The sequence below is a fragment of the Sander vitreus genome, chromosome 22 (genome assembly GCF_031162955.1).
Source record: "Sander vitreus isolate 19-12246 chromosome 22, sanVit1, whole genome shotgun sequence".
In the NCBI taxonomy this organism is placed as follows: domain Eukaryota; kingdom Metazoa; phylum Chordata; class Actinopteri; order Perciformes; family Percidae; genus Sander; species Sander vitreus.
Window position 1 is genome coordinate 24,476,382 of NC_135876.1, and position 23,504 is coordinate 24,499,885.

The 23,504-nt window shown below is 44.1% G+C and overlaps 1 protein-coding gene across 1 annotated transcript in view; it reads right to left on the reverse strand.

Annotated features, from left to right (window-relative positions):
* LOC144536892 (aspartyl/asparaginyl beta-hydroxylase-like) overlaps nucleotides 1-18,385 on the reverse strand; it is a 70,865-nt gene extending 52,480 nt beyond the window's left edge. Inside the window, 2 exon segments of the mRNA XM_078280207.1 lie at nucleotides 6,072-6,263; nucleotides 18,172-18,385. Of these exon segments, the coding sequence (XP_078136333.1) occupies nucleotides 6,072-6,263; nucleotides 18,172-18,211 (232 nt within the window). The 5' untranslated portion in view covers nucleotides 18,212-18,385.
* Nucleotides 18,386-23,504: the final 5,119 nt, after the last annotated feature.

The following is a 23,504-nucleotide window of genomic DNA, read 5'->3' on the forward strand; positions in this document are numbered from 1 at the left end:
TGGAGGAAGGAGTCCACAGATGGGTGCTTGAACAACGTGCTGCTGGGAGAGGCTCGTCAACAGAGCTGCTACGTTACGTTAACATAGAGGACACCTACCGTATTCAGCCCCTTGTTCTGGCTGCTGTTGGGTAGTTTAATAACTGTTAATGTGTTATGTTAACATAGAGGACACCTACCGTATTCAGCCCCTTGTTCTGGGGGCTGTTGGGTAGTTTAATAACTCGCCTTTCCAGATTAAATGTCTGTTCTTGGTCTTGGATTTTGTGAAATAAATTTCTAAATAAATGCGACTTATATATGTTTTTTTTCCTCTTCATGACGCATTTTTCGACTGATGCGACTTACACTCCGGAGCGACTTACAGTCCGGAAAATACGGTAGCAAAGCAAAACGAGTGAAACCTGTCAACATCATGTCAGCTGTATGGAATTGTTTCAAGCTCAATGGGGAAAAAAGCAAAACAGCTGAGTGTAATTTCTGCAAAGCGAGTGTTTGGAGGGGTGGCAGCAGCGTTGGAAACTTCCACACCACAAACCTGAATAAAAACATAAAGAAGCATCACGAAAAAGAGTATTCTGAATGTATACAGGCAACGAGTGCCAAGAAAAAAAGATTGAAACAATTCAGAAGCTCGAGAAACTCCCTCCAGGCAGCAACAAAGCAAAGCTGATAACGGATGAAGTCGCAGAATTCATTGTGCTGGATGACCAGCCACTTTCTGTGGTAGAAAATGTGGGTTTTCGACGCTTAATGGAACATTTGGAGCCTCGCTACATGTTGCCGAACCGGCATTTCATCTCCGAAACGGCTATCCCCAATACGTACAAACAAGTAAGCGAATTCATTGCCGTGATTAGTTTCACAACGGACATCTGGAGCTCAGACGTGTGCCCGATGTCATTACTAAGTCTGACCACAGTTGCGTGGCTCACATACAGGAGACTCCATAGCTACGGCAACAGAAGAGATGCTAAATGCATGGAAAATTGAGAAGTCCATGTCATTTTAAGAGACAATGCCAGTAACGTGCTAAAAGCAATGGATCGTCTTGGAGTGGCTAGCTTGGGATGCTTCGTACACACCCTCCATCTTATTGTGAACGAGGGACTGCTATCATAGCGTAGTGTAAGTGATGTATTGGCTATCAGCAGAAAAATAGTCGGTCACTTCAAGCACTCGCCCCTTGCGTATTCACGCTTGGAGGACATTCAGGTGGAGCTGAATATGCCGACCAAGCGCCTGCAACTGGATGTACGAACGAGGTGGAACAGTACCTATTACATGGCAGAGAGCCTCATTGCGCAGAAACGGGCCCTGTGTGCATATACAGCGGAGTACGACCTTCCAGCTACATTGACTGCAAAACAGTGGAGGATACTGGAAAAGATCGTCGCAGTTCTAGCCCCTTTTGAGGAGTTGACAAGGGAGGTGAGCTCTGCATCTACATGTGCATCTGATGTCATCCCCATTGTCTGTGTCTTAAAACACATTCTCACTCGAGAAAATGAGGCAGACGAGGGAATCAAGAACATGAAAGGCACCCTCCTGGAGGCTGTGAACAGACGCCAATATACTCTGTGGCAACGCTACTGGATCCAAGATATAAAGAAAGAAAGGGGTGTGTGTGTGTGAGTGTGAGTGTGTGAGAGAGAGAGAGAGAGAGAGAGAGAGAGAGAGAGAGAGAGAGTGTGTGTGTCAATGAGAGAGTGTGTGATCAAACATCCTTTAAATTATATATTTAGGGTAGGCTTATTCTAAATGTGCCATATGTGTATTCATCACTACAGGTACTTCACAAATGCTGAAACCTGTGACAGTTTTTCGAGCTCAGGCAGGTATGGCTTATCAGGGGAAAACCTGAACCAACTATTTTAGTTTACATTGCAATGATGTTTTCATACTGTACTGTTTAGTTTTATGTTTTACATACAGTTCAACTCCAGAGGTTACATGCAAAAGAAATGTGTTTCTACCCTTATATAATGTTTTCACTGCAGCTAACTTGATATCAGGTGAAACAGAGTGATTGCCTTAATATTCCGTGTCTACCATACTGTGTTACGCTGGACATTTTACACTTATTGTTATTTAAGTGATGGTCTACATTGCAATGGTTTTTGCTATGCCATCGAGGTACATGCTACACTGACTTATTCTAAATATTCAGATTTAAACCTTTGCACAAAGTTGCAAATGATTTTGTTTTACTTCCAATGTTTGAATGATGCTGAACAATCAGAAATGCTGCTAAATGTTTTGTGAAAAAGTTAAAAAGAAGCAGCAATATTGCATAACTGAGTGAGGTTGTGGGCAATGTATTTTTTCCTCTAGCTAAGTAAAATACTGGTATCATACAAATCTATTTTTAAACGCTTAGTTATTTAAGACAGGGATAAAGATTGTATCGGACTGGTATCGGTATCGACAGATACTCAAAGTTGAATATCGGTATCGGGTATGAAAACGTGGTATCGAGCCACCTCTAATTTCAACCGCTGTTAGTTTGCCAGACTAATGCAGACGGGGGAAGAACAAGAAGCAGCTAAATGCGCTATGAATAACAGCACAGAACATTGCATATTAATAGAAGGAAGTATAACCTATTCATTTGAAAACTGTGAAGTTGTAGGAAGAGGAAGGACGTGATGGAGAAGGATGGTGGTGTCTGTAACTGTAACACACGTCACCTGTCATCTTTTCTGACTCATACTCCACAAAAATATAAAAGGAAGCGTCTGGTCTCCGTGGCTGCTCCGTGACCCTGAAGTTCTTGACGACTGGTTAACAGAGTACAGTGCAAGTTACACTACTATCATAATGGGTAACACTTTACTTGACATAATGGTGACATGACACTGTCATAACTATGACATGACACTGTCATGAGGGTGTCATAAACGTTATAAACAAGTCGTGAATATTTATGAATTCTGTCATTAAGTGTCAGTTTTTGTCATGATAAGTTAACGTTGTTTGGGTTGTCTTGATTATGACAACTTGATATTACATTTCTTTGGAGTGTCCTTATTAAGACAACTTGACATTAAACAGGATGACATTATGTGGGTGGTGATGGCGCAGTGGATATGACACGTGCCTTTAGTGTGGGAGATCAGGGTTCGATTCCCACAGCGATGCATTAACCAATGCGTCCCTGAGCAAGGCCCTTAACCCATAGTTGCAGCAAACACGACGAGAAGAAAGCCCAGCAGCACTACACCCCTGATCTCATCCCATTTGAACCCAACTCATTATATTCTTTGGTGTGTTTGGTTGTATGTGTGTGCAACTGTACTAACAGAGTGAAAATTGTGAAATTCCCCTCGTGGGATAAATAATGGCAACACGACCGGCACAGGATGGAAGCACACAGTGTAATATGGAGCTGTAATAATGCAGTTTTTAAATCTTGAGACCGTACCTTGTAAAACTTCAGAAAAGTTCATGTGGAACTCCTTAGCTCTGGCTGCATGCAGAGATAACACACACACAGAGAGAGAGAGAGAGAGAGACAGACAGACCGGCAGAGAGAGAGAGAGAGAGATTATAGCATTGCAGGGTGAATCTTTACCTCTGTGTGCAGTGGAAGAGGACGCAGTTAGTACAAAACAGAATTACAGAGGAGGACCAGGGCTGCATGCATGGTGTGTCTTTAATTTTAAAGGTCCCATGGCATGAAGATTCTGCACCAAGGCTGAATTTCAGGAAAGAGACTTCAGATACAGTATTAGGGGACCACTAAGGTCTATATAAAAGAGACTTCAGATACAGTATTAGGGGACCACTAAGGCCTATATAAAAGAGACTTCAGATACAGTATTAGGGGACCACTAAGGTCTCTATAAAAGAGACTTCAGATACAGTATTAGGGGACCACTAAGGTCTCTATAAAAGAGACTTCAGATACAGTATTAGGGGACCACTAAGGCCTATATAAAAGAGACTTCAGATACAGTATTGGGGGAAAACTAAGGTCTATATAAAAGAGACTTCAGATACAGTATTGGGGGACCACTAAGGTCTATATAAAAGAGACTTCAGATACAGTATTGGGGGACCACTAAGGTCTATATAAAAGAGACTTCAGATACAGTATTGGGGGACCACTAAGGCCTATATAAAAAGAGACTTCAGATACAGTATTGAGGGGACCACTAAGGCCTATATAAAAGAGACTTCAGATACAGTATTAGGGGACCACTAAGGTCTATATAAAAGAGACTTCAGATACAGTATTAGGGGACCACTAAGGCCTATATAAAAGAGACTTCAGATACAGTATTAGGGGACCACTAAGGCCTATATAAAAGAGACTTCAGATACAGTATTGGGGGACCACTAAGGTCTATATAAAAGAGACTTCAGATACAGTATTGGGGGACCACTAAGGTCTATATAAAAGAGACTTCAGATACAGTATTAGGGGACCACTAAGGTCTATATAAAAGCATCCAAAAAGCAGCATGTCATAGGACCTTTAAAGCAAAATATAGATATAGACTGCAGATGTTTCCAATGAGACCCATTGATTTTTCTCCACATGATGCAGCCCTGAAAGACTTTATACACAAAGCAGAGAGAGGAAACCCACAAGTTGAACTTTACAAACATCTAAAGTCAGTTAACATGGCTGGCTGAACAGGGAGCTCTGTATAAAATAGTAATAAAAAAAGCTCTTTCATTTCTATTCAATCTTAAGGGTTAGTCGATTCCATCTGCCTGATGTGCGAGAGCCATAAAGTCTCAAACATGACACAGTTTGAGATACGATATCTTCTGTCACAAATCAGCAGATATACTGCTTTCTGTGTGTGTGCGTGTGTGTGAAGAAGAGCTTGTGAAAGCCCTGTATGACTGTAATAACCACATGAAGACAGAAGTAGGGCTCTGTATGAAAACCAACACTTTTGAAACGTAAAGTGCAATATTGCAATGTCTGAACGTGTGTGTGTGTGTGTGTGTGTGTGTGTGTGTGTGTGTGTGTGTGTGTGAGAGAGAGAAACAGAAACTAGACTAGACTACATTTGTTGTTTTGCTCCAGCTGTCAACATTCTGAAAAACACAGAACTCACTTTTAAGGATTAAAGAATTCATGACCCTTTTTTCACTTCATGTCAAACATTAAGATGTATATTTAATAAACTCTGAAGCCCTTCAAGACTTCTACATCTTATAATTACCAGCTAACGAGATCTTTATCTTGTGGTTATAAAGATCTCTTTGGGTTTTGCGACATAAGTCATAGTCGTCATTACGAGATAAGAGCTTTAATCTTTTGGTGAACGCAGTGTGCTTCTCTAGGACTTTAACAGCTTTTCACAAGCATAAACTGTATTAAAAAAAAGAAGCCTATTTGCAGTATCAGGCTCTGGGTTTGACTTTAAGGGCCTTATTATAAACCAATCAGAGATCATCTCCCATTCCCTTTAAAAGCCAGGCACGTTTGGACCTTGGAGCATTGCTGTTATGATGGAGGATTTGCACCGTAATATTTGTATTTGTAATCTTCTGCATGTGTGTGTGCTGCTGTGCGTCCCTGTGTGTGTAACAAGCATAGTGTGCACGTGCTGTGCACGAGCCTAGGAGCATTTTACTAATGCTCTGTTAAAATAACAATGAAATGCTGCGTTATTGACTTTAGACCAGGTTTTTGTTGGTCAATGGTGCCATCACTTCCCGCTGCCTCAAGATAGCAATACTCCCAGAATGCACCTGAACACACCTCCCTGTAAGACCAGCACGCCCAGAATGCACCTGAACACACCTCCCTGTAAGACCAGCACGCCCAGAATGCACCTGAACACACCTCCCTGTAAGACCAGCACGCCCATGGGGCCACAGATGGGCGCAGGTGCATTTGCTATTTAAACGACGTGGACGCTGGACGGGAAACTGACAACTGCGTCGGTCTTAAACTAGCAAAGACACTTGGGTCGGGATTTGCGCTGCAAATGTAAATGTAGCCTAAATGTTTTCCTACAGAACTTTAAATGTGGTCACTGTAAATACCTGGATCTTTTCCTGCACCGTAAAATGAAATCAGACGGTGATGGAAGTCATCTAACTCACCGATGACGCTGTCATAGTCCACGATGTCGAAGTAGACCACGGCCACGGAGCTCCAGACTCCCAGCAGAGCCAGGACCACGAACCAGGTAAACATGGAGTACTTAGAGCCTCCTGCTGCTGCCGCGTCTCCGCCTCCTCCGGTTCTCTCCGTCCTCTTTCCATTCTTGCTTTCCACCGGCGTTGTCTTCCCCTCTGAGGACATGAAACACAGCGTTACAATTGTGCATTATGTCTCTTAAACCACTGTATTTACATGAAAGGTGCCGTAGGTAGGATTGTGAAGATCCAGGACTTTGCCAAAAAATGTTTAACATCGACAACTCAGTCCCTCCCCCCTTTCTGCTAAAGCCCAAAACGGTCTCCTAAGCCCCTCCCCCCACAAGGGAGAATGAATGCATGTGCATGAGCAGTGATTGACACGCAGTTAGACCCCCCCCCCCCTCCCCCTGATTGGTGCATCTGAACAGGGAGCTGTGGATTTTTGCAAATCACACTACAGGCTGTAGGTGGTGAACCCAATGTTGAACCCAAAGTTATGCCCTTGGAGCTACATTTCTTTCCATTAGAATATCAAGTATGTATCCATGGGCCACACGAGAAAAAGACAACATGGTGACAGCCGGAAAGGGCAGGCCGACCCAGGAATAGAGTGAGAGACAACATGACCCTGACACACACACACACACACACACACACACACACACACACACACACACACAGAGAGAGACAGAGAGAGAGAGAGAGAGAGAGAGAGACAGAGAGACAGAGACAGAGAGACAGAGAGAGAGAGAGCTGACAACAGCTGTTTGTCCTCCAACACTAAGGACTGAAAAGGCCGGAGCGAACGACAACAGCTGTCTGCTTCTATATAAGAATCACTGCGTCCGATTCATGACAGTAATGTTTCAAGATAATAACCTGAAATAGCCTGGTCCGTCGTCACACTCTTGGTGCAAAGGTATGAGTTTCTAAAAGCAATAAATCCCGGGAAAGGATTCTTTACCGCAGCGATGCAACGCAAAGACATCCGCGACATGCGTGTGCTGAAAGGTTTTATTTTACCCTCCTGTTGTCCTCGGGTCAAATCTGACCCGCTTTGTGTGGCCGGTTAGCACAGTTGGTAGAGCGGGCGCACACGTGCAGAGGTTTAAACCTCGACGCAGAAGGTCAAGGGTTTGAATCCAACATGTGATGGTTTTTCCTGCATGTCTTCCCCCCCCCCCTCTCTCTCCCCTTTCATGTCCCAGCTTTCCTCTAATAAAAGGCAGAAATGCCCAAAAAGAGGGGCATTTAGACCCATTTTCTTCAAGTTTCTATGTCAGAAATTTTGGGGTTTTTTCAACCAACTTTTCAAAAGAAAATAATAAAAAAATAACCTGGGTAGTTCCATACAACGCTCTTCACAGGTAAAAAAAATAAATCAGTTCACTACTTTCATTGAATTTGAGGGTTTAATTTGATAGCATTTGAAGAAAAACAGACAAAAGAACGTTGAAAAAAGTGACAAAAATGTCAAAATTTGGACCCTAAATAACAAAAACAAATACATATACACACACATACATACATACATACATACATACATATCTCTCAAATTCCCTCTGCACGCAATAGGACAGCTCTCCAACCAATCAGAGCAACGCTAGTTGATAGATTACACTTTAAACTCCAAACTCATCTTCCGTTTTTAAGAATGACTTCAGGGCCGTTCTTTGTTCTTTTCTCAAAGAAAAGCTGAACTCCAAGTCTTCCAGAGACGCTGTTCACCAGCAGCAGCAGCCATAAGCCCCGCCCACCGACTCTATACACGATGTGATTGGCCTGACCAGAGTTTGGTTTTTCCAGCTCGCAAACCAACGGAGAGTTGCTAGACGACCCTGGCTGCAGATTACATCTGCTGCTGCTAGGGTGGTCTAGATTTCTAGGATAGTAGTTCAGGGTTAAAACTCACTAAAAGAAAACTTTGAAATGGGAATTCAGAGTGGAAGAAAATACTTCTCGTACCAGCAGCTCGTCGCACTTCTAGACTTTATAACACAAAGTTTAGCTGTTGGACCAATGTAACGCCAAACAACACCAGAGTACATTACTAGAGCTGCAGAGATTAATCCATAATTGATTAGTTGTCAACTGTTAAACTGTCTGATGTCAGCTTGTTAAATGTGAAGTGTTGCTGTTTCTTCTCTCCTCTGTGACAGGAAACTGAACATCTTTGAGTCGTGGACAAACCAAGACATTTGAGCACGTCATCTTGGACTTTAGGGAACACGGATCCACATTTTCTGACATTTTAGAGATCAACAACTAATCCATTCATCCAGAAAATAATCCACATATTGACAATGAAAAGTTGCAGCCTTTTTACACCGATAAACATCCCAAATCTTCCCATTAACACTGTCTGACGTGGCCGGTTCGCTCAATTGGTAGAGCGGGCGCACATATACAGAGGTTTACTCCTTGACGCAGCGGCCGCAGGTTCAGCTCCGACCTGCGGCCCTTTGCTGCATGTCATTCCCCCTCTCTCTCCACTTTCATGTCTTCATCTGTCCTGTGAAAATGAAGGCCTAAAATGCCTTTAAACACTGTCTACCGATGCAAAACCAGGCCAAATAGAAACCATGCCGTGCCTAATCAGGATTTTCCCTGGATCAAATTTCACTCAAGACTTCCTGTGGCTTCTTCGCTACTATATAACATATAAAAAGGCTTTTATTTTGAAAATAAGCTACAGGATGTATTGAGTTTGCATAGCAAAGCAAACTATGTTGAGCTACAAAACAAACAAAAGTCCTACAGACATATCCAGCAATGTATGAAGGAGCTTCACTCCTCATAAGCACACCCACTAACCATGCCAAACCAAACCAATCCATGCCAAACCAAGCTCACAAACCTTTCCAACCCGTCTCCTGGACGTCAGGCTGCACTTCCTCCTTCGTCTGTGCGACCTCTTCCTCATTAACGCCTCCTAAGCGAGCCAAACCAGGCCAGATAAGAGGGCGGGGTAGCGTTAAAATTTTTTCAATATCTGTCCCGATACCGATACCGTGACAACGATACCGGTTCCTAAACGACCTTCTTTATTTCATACCAGTTTTATAAAGCAAAAAGAAATTACAACAGTAAACATTACGGCACAAATCTTTTTATTTATGTTTCAGCTCCGACTACGTGAGGCTCCTCTGCGTAACGTTGACTTTTTCCTGCGTGTCTCTACGACAGCCAATCACAAACATTATTAGATCTCGGTAGAAGCATGCTGCGTGCTGATTGGCTCAGTGACTCTGATGAGATTTACTCCTTAAAAAAGGTACACCGTGTAGTGTTTTAAGTATTTTATTAGCTAAAATCAATTCATTCATAAATATGTCCTCATTGGTGTAAAATGACCTCTGACAATTATCTGACTTGCCCTCATAAGCGAAGAATCAAGAGCAAGTCCAAGGAGGCTTTCATGTCGTTCCGCCATCTTGAAAAACTATAATCGCTGAGAGGGACATAAACATTGACATATATATAATGGACCAACAGATCCCGTGTCTCTGGACGGAGACCAGTGAAGGACATTAGAAGCTCTTTCCCGGTGATGGCTGAGCGTTACTGAGCAGCCTCCAACTGAGCTTGAAGACGTAGATGTGACGTGAGCAACCTGTCTGAAAGTTGGAAGTCTTCTGGTAGCTGTGCCAAGAGAAATCTCAATCATTCCCAATCTAGCAGAGACGGAGAGCGTAGGTATATGTAAGGAGATAACATAGACACAGGCTCATTATTGATCACTAAAATGATAGTTAACATTAGTCATTACACTTAAACAGCTGATGGAAGTCCAAACTGCCTGAGAGCTTCTCCTGTACTATACGGTAACTCCTCTACTATGAGACAGGAAGTCTCGTGGTTATGACCCAATCGTTAGCCTATTGTTATAAAAACGTCTGCTACGGAGCCATAACGTGAGGTACAAGGTAATGGAGGCTTTTATACATTGTCGTGTTTCTTTAGAAATAAACAACGGACAAATAGAGTCTTTAAACGCTTCAGATGTAAAGGTATTCTCTGTCAAAGTGGCGCCAAAATGAATGGGAGTCAATGGGACGCTAACGGGAGGTGATGACTTATTAGCATCAAAATGGCGCCATAGGAGGTTCGCGGTCCGAGGAGAAGCTTACCCCCTTGGACATAGAGCACTAGCCTACCTGTCTAGCTAATCCACAACGCGTTTTGGTTCAGAGCCAGCGTCACGTGACTGAAACCAGCTGAGACGGAGAAGGAGATCAGTGAGAGGCGCTGGTCACCGCCCCGGCAACATTTGAAAGCCTGCAACTACACTTCAGTTCATAACGGAGGATCGTACTTATGCCGAGCCACAGGAGAAGGAATCCTTGTCACCAAAAAAGCAGAAATTGGAGGACATGTTGTCGTAGCTTCTTGGTACATAACGGCTACCGTAGATGCAACACGCATTAGAAAAAGCGAGGCGCTAGAGAGCACTGTTTGTTTAAATGCAAACTACAATTTCACCGCTAGATGGGAGACATTCCTACACAGTGGACCTTTAACAAAAGAAGAAAGAGAGGCGAGTTACGTATCCTGCATTTTAATATAACTGGATTATAATTGCCGTAGACTATATCCACGACGTTCCACTTCCAGGACCTTTAAGGTACTGAAATTGGGTATCGAATAGGGCTGCACGATATGAGAAAAGTATGCGATAATGATATTCCGTGCGATAAATAAACAGATATTAAAGGGTTCTCAGTTTCTTTTGCTTTCAGTACTCTGCTAAAACACAACAAACTGCTTGTTGGATTTAAAACGAATAAAAAGGAAATACTTTCCAACAATGTTATGGAACAAATTAAACATTTAATTGAACACACAAAAAACACCGCTAAAAAAAGAATGACAGTTACATTTTAAAAGTGCAGTTTTCTGGCCATATGTTCTTTCAAATACCACAAATAACACGCCCAAAACACACCTCTGATTAATGAAGACACTAAGTACAACCCTTTTGAACCATGCGCCCGGCACACGGACCCTACACCGATCCTACCTGTCTCCTGCACCGCAGGCTCCGCCTCCTCCTGTATCAGCGGCTCCGCCTCCTCCTCATACACCTCCTCTTCAGTGAACACCTCCTCCTCCTCCTCCTCCTCCTGCTCCTCCTCCTCGGCGTGGATCTCCTCTACGGGAGCAGAGGAGGGGGAAGAGGGGGAGGAGGAGCCATATTGGCGGTAGCGCTGCATGGACCGTCTTCGATCTCAGCCGAAACCCCAAAAAACAGGGCCGAGCCGGGCCTGAACCAGGTCAGACGGCAGATACACACTGCACACTAAACCGCCATAAAAATGAATTTAGACTATTTATTTCAGAATATGAAGTGACGAACACACGATGTTTAAGTACCAGATGAAACCAGATTGAAAAAATTAAAAGCACCCAAAAAAGTATTTAAAACTTTCCAAAAGACGTGACAAAGTACTTCACAAAAAGTTTATAAAGTACAAGTAATGAATCAATGAGGTGGTGCAAAGAGATGAAAACAATCCCAGAGAATAAATATTCCAAAGTGTGATCGCCTGATGAGGAAAGCAGCGAACGAGGAGGAGGACAGAAGGTGTCCGAGCGAAGCAGGAGAAAGAGAGAGCTCCTCCTCTTCCTCTCAGCACTACAGTCCACCGTTACAGAACCTGATCCACACTATTATTAGAGCCTGGGACACTGTGTGTGTGTGTGTGTGTGTGTGTGTGTGTGTGTGTGTGTGTGTGTGTGTGTGTGAAATGCCAGAGAGGACAGAATAGCCCACCAAATAACCTTGACACTTTTTTTGTTCTCTCTCATACACACACAATATATACAGACTAACACACACACACATACAATATATACAGACTAACACACACACACATACAATATATAAAGACTGACACACACACACACACACACACACACACACACACACAATATATACAGACTGACTGACACACACACACACACACACACACAATATATACAGACTGACACACACACACACACAATATATACAGACTGACACACACACACACACAATATATACAGACACACACACACAATATATACAGACACACACAATATATACAGACACACACACAATATATACAGACTGACACACACACACACACACACACACACACACACAATATATACAGACACATACAATATATACAGACACACACATACAATATATACAGACTGACACACACACACACAATATATACAGACTGACACACACACACACACACAATATATACAGACTAACACACACACACACAACATATACAGACTGACACACACACAATATATACAGACTGACACACACACACACACAATATATACAGACACACACACAATATATACAGACACACACACAATATATACAGACACACACACAATATATACAGACTGACACACACACACACACACACACACACACACACACACACAGCGGGCAGAGTAGAGCTTATTTGTTGCACAGTATTCCTGCTTTAAGCGTTATTTCCATGCGTTGTGACTAACTAGCAAATCTGATGGAGAGGAACAAAAGAGGGCAGCTGGAAAATTATATTTTGCAATGAAGATGAAGCCAGTCTGAACGAGGGCTTTTGATTTTGGCTCCTAGAGATCACAAAAACAACGTAATCAAGACTCTGATTCTGTCTTGTGTATGTCTCCTAAATGACCAACATTTGAATATATATTTCATATTATTTCTTTAAAAAAATGTTCAACGGGAAAAGTGTGAAGGGAAATTTCAGTGTAAAGTGTTTTCCAGATTTTCAGCTCAGCTCGTATTCTTCCAGATGTTTCATACCAGATGTTGTAACAGCGGTGATGTTGTGTATTGTTTAGGGTCCTCGCCACCACCAGACTAATCAGCATTGCAGATTGAACATGACGGGACTTGAATGGGCTTCTTTTGACTGAAAGTACTACCAAACAACACTTTTTCTGCTCACTAGTTCCATTTCCACTTCCTCTCAGCCTGCTGCATTGAAGCTCCACCTACGTAAACACCTTCCCGTAATCAACGGCGCCGTCATCACGTCGACCAGCGTAGCGCGCGGAGTGCAAGCGTAGGGTTCGGTTCAGCAGAAACCGAAGCCCAATATTCAGCCGAATCTGAAGCCGAATCCTGGATTCGGTGCATCCCTGGTCTTTTTTCTATCAATAAATGCAACATCTTTCCAAAAGTAAATGTTAAATAGTGCTATTCATTGTGATTTGTTCCTAGGGTTCAACACTTACGGCTGCCTGTTGGCCGGGCCAAGTAAAACGCCACGTCAGTTAACTAAATAACCCACTTGCCCGTTCGATCATCATGGTATCACGTTATCGGTCCCTGTTGCTCTACAATGTGTTGCCAGGGTTGCAGCAATTTCGAGTCAACGGAAGATTTCAAAAGGAACATCTTCTTTTTCAGAAAACAGATGCTGGAGTGCCGTGATGAAAGCAGGCAGCCTCTCCCCTGCATGGCATCTGAGAGGGCTGTCGACAACCCCTCCTTCGGATACCTTGCCTTACCTTGTACACGTGCCGCCGGAAATTCGGCCGGATGTGCGTCCCCGTCCCCTTCCTCTGTCTCTGTGTTGGCGTTCTAACCTCCGGTGGATTTGTGAGGACTATGGTTAACTGCTCCTCAGATCTCTGCAGGGTAAATCCAGACAGCTAGCTAGACTATCTGTCCAATCTGAGCTTTCTGTTGACTAAAACTACTTTTGAACGTCCACATGTTCCACCAAAACAAGTTCCTTCCAGAGGCTATTTTGCAGAGACACTGTTGCTCTAACCTGACTCCAGATGGATTTCTTTACATTTGCTCGGCATATCCATCTGGGATCTTTCCGTTGGAGAACTTTTGGGAAGGGAAGAAAATCCTGGTTAGCTGATTGGATAAACCATCCGTCTATCACCACCTATGTTGGTGATGGACAGATGGGTCAGATACTGGTTAGCTGATTGGATAAACCATCCGTCTATCACCACCTATGTTGGTGATGGACGGCCAAATCAACCAATCAGATCAACGATATATCTAACTCTTGCTGAAACCAGTCGGGAGAAGAGCAACAACATCTTTTCCTCTGAGAAAAGCCTCCAGTGCCGTTTTTTTACTCTTCTTTCAATGAAGGAATACTTTCTAATTCAGATAAAACTAGCGCGATAGCTACGCTTATCTCATCCGTGGAAGCCGCCACGTTGTTTTGACTGAACAGTCGCTTCCCGTTGCGTCACACCTAAACCAACGCTGATTGGTCGGTCGTTTGGCGAACGGCTCCAGATGTTCTCGGTCTCAAGATGGCAGACTGATCTGTGAGTGGAAAACTGGAGCTCGCCAGATCACGACGGTCTCACGAGGCTACTGTTGCTCTGTCTGGCTCTTAGCACCACCCAAGACGATTGTGATTGGTTTAAAGAAATGCCAATAAACCAGAGCACGTTTTTCTCCCATCCAGGAGTGCTGTGTGGACTAGCCAGACCTTCCTCCGCAGCGCTGTGGAGGAGGGTCTGGCTACGAGAGACAATTAACATATAATAATTAACTTGACAGCCGCTGACGAACAATATATATATAAAGGGTCCAGTACAAATTGACTTCTGGCATGTATAGAAACCTTAATGTGGATCTCCGTTTCCACAATCGAGCAGCCCTAAGCTCAACAAAGCACACAGTATTTTCTTTACAAAAAACTTGAAGCAGCTTGAAGGGGAACTACAGGCTTCATAAATAGGACGAAGCTCTCTCTGATTTGTGCCTTCTTCTGCATGCTGAATAACAACAACCTGTCTGCAGCACACACGCCTGCTGTTGCCATTTACATTCCCACACACACTGAAGGTAGGTCAGAGCACAGGTGGTTTGCATTTCTGTCTCACAGCGTCAGTGTCATGTCAGTTAAACGGCTGATGTGAATTGTTGGGGGTTTACCTCCTCTGTGTCCCCCATTTTGGGACAATGTGTCTGCAAATAAAAGACCTACATATCCCCGCGCAGTCGTTAAATTGGAATTACATTGATCCTAAGCAAGAGCCAAATAAGACGATAAGATAAAGTCAAATACATTTGTTTAATCAGTCAAGCTCTGGAGTTTCTATACACAGATCTGTGGGACCACAAAGCACGCAGAGACATAAGTTTCCCTGGAAACAGACGAAAAGCCAGAGCCGGTCCACATATCTAGTCTAGACTGTCTGACCTCGTGAGCTAGGCCTGCACGATTCGGGGAAAAATATGAATCACGATGTTTTAGCTTAGAATTGATATCACGATTCTCTGCCACGATATTTTTTGGCACCTATAGTACATCACCACAAGCCTGTAACCATAGAGGCTTCAATGAATAAATACATACTGGCCATTTAAGTACAATAGGCTACCGAAAATAGTGACATATAACACACTGAACTAAATATGGCCCCGATACAGCCTCTATCTGAACTCCTTGAACATGTCTTTACATACCGTATTTTTCGGACTATAAGTCGCTCCGGACTATAAGTCGCATCAGTCAAAAAATGCGTCATGAAGAGGAAAAAAACATATATAAGTCGTACTGGACTATAAGTCGCATTTATTTAGAAATTTATTTCACAAAATCCAAGACCAAGAACAGACATTTAATCTGGAAAGGCAAGTTATTAAACTACCCAACAGCCCCCAGAACAAGGGGCTGAATACGGTAGGTGTCCTCTATGTTAACGTAACACATTAACAGTTATTAAACTACCCAACAGCCCCCAGAACAAGGGGCTGAATACGGTAGGTGTCTCTACGTTAACGTAACGTAACAGCTCTGTTGACGAGCCTCTCCCAGCAGCACGTTGTTCAAGCACCCATCTGTGGACTCCTTCCTCCAGCTCTGGCCATCTGGATTTCAGCGCGACTAGCTTTCTTTGTTTTCTTCATTGCAGTAAGACTAACCTTTTCTCCAGTCCCTCACAAGTTTCTCTCTCACTCCAAACTCTCCTTCTGCTGCTCGATGACCGTTTTCTGCTGCGTGTTTTACTACCTGCAGTCTCCTGCAGCTTCTTTTCTTTCTCAGTTGTCTTTAGGAGCAGCATATAGTCGTCACAAGCCTAGAGCGCCTCTCGCGGCTGTAGACGGTAATGTTTTCAGCATGAAATAACATTTAAAACATGTTACATTATATATATTTTGATATATAAGTCGCAGGACCAGCCAAAGTATGGGAAAAATTACGACTTATAGTCCGGAAAATACGGTAATTAAAACATGTCAATCAACATGCTGCAGCTACAGTCTCTAGAGAAATGGAGTTTGTCAATTGGCAATTTAAGTAAAAGTATCAAAAACAGAATGGTTTCTTAGCACACTCGTTAACTGCTCGCCTTACATGTCTTCAGCTGTTCAACTATTTTATTTATTTTGTTTAAATCTAAGTCATTAAATCGCGAACAGATGTATTATATTTATAACGATTAATCGTGCAGGCCTATTGTGAGCCCCGATCTATACTTGCCCTCATCTCTTAAGGCTCTGACACACCAACCCGACGAAAGGCAGTCGGACTGATCTGTCGGCGCCCCGAGGTCAAAAAAGTGCCTCAGAACGCACCGCATCTCCTCACGGTCACCTAGCTCTCTATTTTCTGTGTGTCTCTGCGTGTACGCGTGCATGTGTGTCTGTGTGTCTGTCTGTCTGTCTGTCTGTGTGTGCGTGTGCATATGCGCGTGTGTCTGCGTGTGCGTGTGTGTGTGTGTCTGCGCGTGTGTGTGTGTGTCTGTCTGTCTGTGTGTGTGTACGTGTGTGTGCATCTGCGTGTGTGTGTGTGTGTCTGCATGTCTGTCTGTGTCTGTGTGTGCGTGCGTGCGTGCGTGTCTGTGTGTGTGTGTGTGTGTGTGCGTGTCTGCATGTGTGTGTCTGCGTGTGTGTGTGTGCGTGTGTGCATGTCTGCGTGTGTGTGCATGTGCATGTCTGCATGTGTGTGTGTGTGTGTGTGTGCATATATGTGTGTGTGTGTGTGTGTGTGTGTGTGTGTGTGTGTGTGTGTGTGGGCAAACATACAGCAATGTGTTGGCAAAAATCTAAAACTATGGCCACAACTAACGATTATTTCCATTTAAAGTTTTTACCTTTTTTCATAAACAATGACTCAAACCAATTAATCGAATATAACAACACATCTGCAGTAGGCCTAGCCTACTTATAATAATATGTGTGTACCAATTAATGGTCAAGATTTAACTATGTTATGATTATGGAATAACCTAAAATGTTTGTGTCAGGTTTATAAATGTGTATGAAGGGAGTTTATCAGAGTTTGTTGGCTAAAAACAGTCAAATGACACGAGAACATCAACAACTAACTGCTGTCTCATAAAAAGTTAATAGCTTGTTAGCTAATTGCTTGCTGACAATCATCTCTGGTAGCTAGGTTAGCTTAGCGTCATTTACAGGGCCACCTCCATGCTATCGCTGGACAAGCAAGTAAACAGTCCCACAGAGCATCCCTTGGTTTAAACTTAGCCATTCAGTTAAGTCGGATAGCTTAAGTCATCTATATTCTGGCTATTTTGACAGCTAGCAAAAGACGGCTAAACTAGCCCAGTTTTCTTATATCGCGTGAACGTCAAACCAGACTCTATTCAGCATTATGTCCGTTTATTATACTCTTGTTTGGTGGCAACGCAAATACTTAAGAATACACGAGTTAGGACGTGTATATAAACGTATGACCACCACTGATGAATTCGGCATGCTTAAAATACACAAACTGTCTTTACTTAAATACAATCCTTGGTTTTACTGCGGGTTAAGACTGCGTCTAAACGCCCAGTAGGACTCACTTTCGGAGACTGTGGGAACCACGGGAGATCAACTGTGAAAGCTGTAGTTTATGTTGCATGTTGTGTCGGTATGTTAGCCGAATTAAAGAATGTATCTAAATAATTCCGAAAACGTCTTTGGTTTTGTTCTGCCAGATGGATATCCTTACCGATATGGACATCAACTTTTAAATTGCAGGAAAATGAAATGGAAATATGTACAGAGGGCATTCAGGCGCGTCAGATAATCTAGCAAAGAAAGGGTACTGACCTTTTTTGGAGTGGGTTTTGGGAGTCTTTCTCTGGGCCATTGCTTGGCAAATTCTCCGATGCAATTCGTCAGTAATGCAGCTACGAACTAACAAGCTGACTTAACTGTAATTATGACAAAAAACATGAACGAAGTACGCGCTCCTCGTCGCTTTATGTTCTCCGCTCTCACTGATGAAGCTACGAGTTGTCCAAGAAATCACGTCCACACTTGGATACCAGCAAAGCCAAAGTCCATAGTAACCGTGATTGGCTTTATACCCAACCAATCAGAGCCAGAGAATCAACTCATGGGCGGGACCAAAGGCGGGATCTCATGATTTTGGACCAATCGGTTTGCGGTACAGCTTCCCAGCGCCGTCCCTCTCTTTGGAAAGGAGCAAAAACGTGGCAGCAGGAGAAGAGGAGTTTTAAACATCTGGGGCGGAGAGCAGACGTGACATAAGGATAAATAATGACTACAAGTTTAATATACTTTAATGGTAGAGTTAATGCATTAAAGCTTATGTTTTAATGGCATTTAAATGACAAAATACAGTAGAATACTCCCATCGAAATATGTAAATATAACTTTACTTATTTTTCAATCTCTTCCCCCTTTCATTGGCATCATAAGGATGAAGTCATTATCATTCATCATCATTATGCCTCATCATCATCTTCAGGTTTTATTACAAATAATGAGCTGATACATAAGTGAGCAGCTCCCCCTACAGTATCTTAACATGAAGTGCCATATTATTAGTATATTGTATGTAAGTTTGCATTGATCATGTGTATCTATGTATGTAACAACATATGTTACAGGAGTTATACAGTGGTGGAATATAACTACATCTACTCCAGTGCTGTACTTCAGTACAAATGTTGAGGTACTTGTACTTTACTTGAGTCTTTTCTTTTCATGCCACTTTCTACTTCTACTCCGCTACATCTCAGAGAGAAATATTGTACTTTTTACTCCACTACATTCATCTGTTACAGCTTTAGTTACTTTACACATTCAGATTACTGCACACAAAACATATGTAGTTTATAACATATATAATAAATTTGAAGATCAGATATCAGCCATGATCCATGCATTAACTTCTCAACACACACACACACACACACACACACACACACACACACACACACACACACACACACACTGGATAGACTTGTACATGTCTCTATGTGAACTTTATATATATATATATATATATATATATATATATATATATATATATATATATATATATATATAGGCTACATGACGTCTTCACACACAAGCAAACAAACTTAATTAACACACACACACACACACACGTACACACACACACACACACACACACACACACACACACACACACACACACACACACACACACACACACACACACACACACACACACATACACACACACACACACACACACACACACACACACACACACACACACTCATATATTCTGTCAGCTGAGAGATGCTTTGGGAAATCTCATTCACGTGTGAATAGTTTCTTAAATTGAATAAAAACAAAACCAAGTCTGGTATGTAGATCATTTTCCAATAAGCCTCAACAGAGCTCAAAGCTTAAAGATAGAGAAAACAAATGAAACAGTTATCATGACAATAAGACCCCGTAAAAATCCAAATCAGTTACAGTGTTTGAATTTTTCTATCCAAGCATCCGATTGCTTCTTCCAACTCGGCAGCAGTACCCTCGCAGTACCGCCGTCCTCCTGCAGGAGGCAGTAGAACTCCACACACAGACCAACCTACCTGGTGTTCCCCCTCCTCTCCTCTCCTTTACTCTTTGTTATCCTTTCTTTTCAACACTTCTTCCTCTTCTTCGCTCCCTTGTCTCAAAGGTGAGGAAAGAAGGGAGAACAAGAGGTGTCTCCCTTTCTTCCGTTATAACCTCTTTACTCTCCTGGGGGGCAAGAGGGTAAGCGAGCGTCTGGAAAGCGTACCTCCTATGGGGAGAATCTAGGATACCAAGCCATCACCTCCCGTTAGCGTCCCATTGACTCCCATTCATTCTGACGTCACTTTGACAGAGAATACCTTTACATCTGAAGCATTTAAAGACTCTATTTGTCCGTTGTTTATTTCTAAAGAAACACGACAATGTATAAAAGGCTCCATTACCTTGTAGCTCACGTTATGGCTCCGTAGCAGACGTTTTTGTAAAAATAGGCTAACGATTGTGTCATAATCATGCGACTTAGGGCGTTTTCACACTGACAGCCTTTAGTTCGGTTGAATCGAACTAGAGTTTGTTTTCCCCACTGGTGCGGTTCGTTTGGGCGGGTGAGAACGCTGCAATCGAACTCTGGTGCACACCAAAAGCGGACCAAACAAGCGTACCGAGACCTGCTTGAAGAGGTGGTCTCGGTACGCTTTCAATCCAACTCTGGAGCGTTTCGTTTGTGCTGAGAACGTGATCTGTACTCGAGCCGCACCGACTATACGTACTCCGCAGGTCTGAGCTGATGTCTCCTGTAGTCAGGTGTGTCCAGCAGTCTGAGCTGATGTCTCCTGTAGTCAGGTGTGTTCAGCAGTCTGAGCTGATGTCTCCTGTAGTCAGGTGTGTTCAGCAGTCTGAGCTGGTGTCTCCTGTAGTCAGGTGTGTCCAGCAGTCTGAGCTGATGTCTCCTGTAGTCAGGTGTGTTCAGCAGTCTGAGCTGGTGTCTCCTGTAGTCAGGTGTGTTCAGCAGTCTGAGCTGGTGTCTCCTGTAGTCAGGTGTGTTCAGCAGTCTGAGCTGATGTCTCCTGTAGTCAGGTGTGTCCAGCAGTCTGAGCTGATGTCTCCTGTAGTCAGGTGTGTCCAGCAGTCTGAGCTGGTGTCTCCTGTAGTCAGGTGTGTTCAGCAGTCTGAGCTGATGTCTCCTGTAGTCAGGTGTGTTCAGCAGTCTGAGCTGGTGTCTCCTGTAGTCAGGTGTGTTCAGCAGTCTGAGCTGACGTCTTGCGTCGCTGCCAGTGGACACACCAACCTTCAGGGCACAGATTGGCACGCCAAAACTGAAGCGACAAATATGATTCATATTTGTCGCTTCAGTTTTGGCGCTGTTGCCAACATTTTTGGCGCTTTTCCCCAAGTTGTTTTTGTTGCTTTATTTGACCTTCTTTCTATGATGGCTACGGTTGTTTTTTTTGCTGACTCGACCAAACTGTAAGTGAGAAGACTCAAAGATATTTCACTATTCAAATTAAAAGCATGTCTCACGGCAGTTCGTGAAATGGTCACGTTATTTAATCTATTGATACGTGTTCACGGGGACGTTTTTCTTGTTTTTTTCCGTGGTTGCCAGCACGAAAATGTAAAGTAATGTATTTCAATGGGAAGCATATTTCGTGATCACAGCACGAAAACGGTAGGGAGTAGTATGAAAAGCCAAAAATCGGGTCGGGGTGGTGGATGGGTCAAACAACACATGACTTTCACCCAGAAGACCAGGGTTCGCGTCCCCGCGTGTGGCGTTTTGTTTCCCCGTAGTCTTCCTAATCACAACCGTCCCGTTATTGTCACACTTCCCCAGCGGCCGCCTCCCGCCGTCCCGTTATTGTCACACTTCCCCAGCGGCCGCCTCCCGCCGTCCCGTTATTGTCACACTTCCCAGCGGCCGCCTCCCGCCGCTCCCGTTATTGTCACACTTCCCAGCGGCCGCCTCGCCGTCCCGCTATTGTCACACTTCCCCAGCGGCCGCCTCCCGCCATCCCGTTATTGTCGCGCTCCCCAGCGGCCGCCTCCCGCCGTCCCGTTATTGTCACACTTCCCCAGCGGCCGCCTCCCGCCGTCCCGTTATTGTCACACTTCCCCAGCGGCCGCCTCCCGCCGTCCCGTTATTGTCGCGCGTCCACAGCGGCCGCCTCCCGCCATCCCGTTATTGTCACACTTCCCCAGCGGCCGCCTCCCGCCGTCCCGTTATTGTCACACTTCCCCAGCGGCCGCCTCCCGCCGTCCCGTTATTGTCGCGCGTCCCCAGCGGCCGCCTCCCGCCGTCCCGTTATTGTCGCGCGTCCCCAGCGGCCGCCTCCCACCGTCCCTTTATTGTCGCGCGTCCCCAGCGGCCGCCTCCCGCCGTCCCGTTATTGTCGCGCGGCCCCAGCGGCCGCCTCCCACTGTCCCGTTATTGTCGCGCTTCCCCAGCGGCCGCCTCCCGCTGTCCCTTTATTGTCGCGCGTCCCCAGCGGCCGCCTCCCGCCGTCCCGTTATTGTCGCATGGCGTCCCCAGCGGCCGCCTCCCGCCGTCCCGTTATTGTCGCATGGCCCCAGCGGCCGCCTCCTGCCGTCCCGTTATTGTCGCATGGCCCCAGCGGCCGCCTCCCGGCGCGTGAGGCGTCCTTTCCCCGTTGTGTTTCTCCGAAACCCAACCTCTGAATAGATAGTTCCCATTTCGTGCTGGCCACCATGTAAAAAACGAGAGAAACGAGATGTCTGGCCCTGGATGTGATTCTCATTTTCCAGTGTGACCCTTAGTGAAGTTTAGTTTGACACTCCTGATTTAGGGGGTCCAGAGGGGGGGTCCAGGTTTAATATTACGGGGGCACTGGTCCCCCTTTGTCCCCCCCTTAGAACCACCTTTGCTTCTTTAAGTTTTCTTTCCTTATCGATGAGTTTATTAATTGTTTCGGATGTTTTTCTGATGATCGAGAAATAATGATGATGATTGAAATGAGGATGATTAATGCAGAAGACAATCAATATTTTGGGTTTACGGTAGAAAGAGAATAGTGCGTGCGTGTGCGTGCGTGTGTGTGTGTGCGTGTGTGTGCGTGCGTGCGTGCGTGTGTGTGTGTGTGCGTGTGTGTGTGTGTGTGTGCGTGTGTGTGTGTGTGTGTGTGTGTGTGTGTGTGTGTGTGTGTGTGTGTGTGTGTGTGTGTGTGTGTGTGTGTGTGTGTGTGTGTGTGTGTGTCTGTGTGTGTGTGTGTGTGTGTGTGTGTCTGTGTGTTATCAGTGAGTGTCAGCCGGCTCTCTGCTTTGTTTTTAGGTCACTTTTATACCGACTCTCCTTAAATCAGTCTGAAAGCAGCCCCGCTCACTAAAATAGAAACAATTAGTGTGGGCTTGACATTCAACTCTTTCTCCCTTTCATTCCTCCTTCCTGTCTTTATTTTTTGTCTTCTTCTGTCCTTTAAGGTTTTTTATGTCTTTTTTTTTGGGAGAAGTAGGCCGTGTGTCTGTCTGTGCTCGGCCTGCAGACGGACGCCTCGTCAGCTTTAACTGGTTTTATTTTTGGTGTGGCCGTCTGTTGTTGTGGAAGACACTTTACTGATACTATGGTTTACAGTATGTGTTACAGTACAGAGAACAAATATATCACAAATACATTCTTCTATAAATAA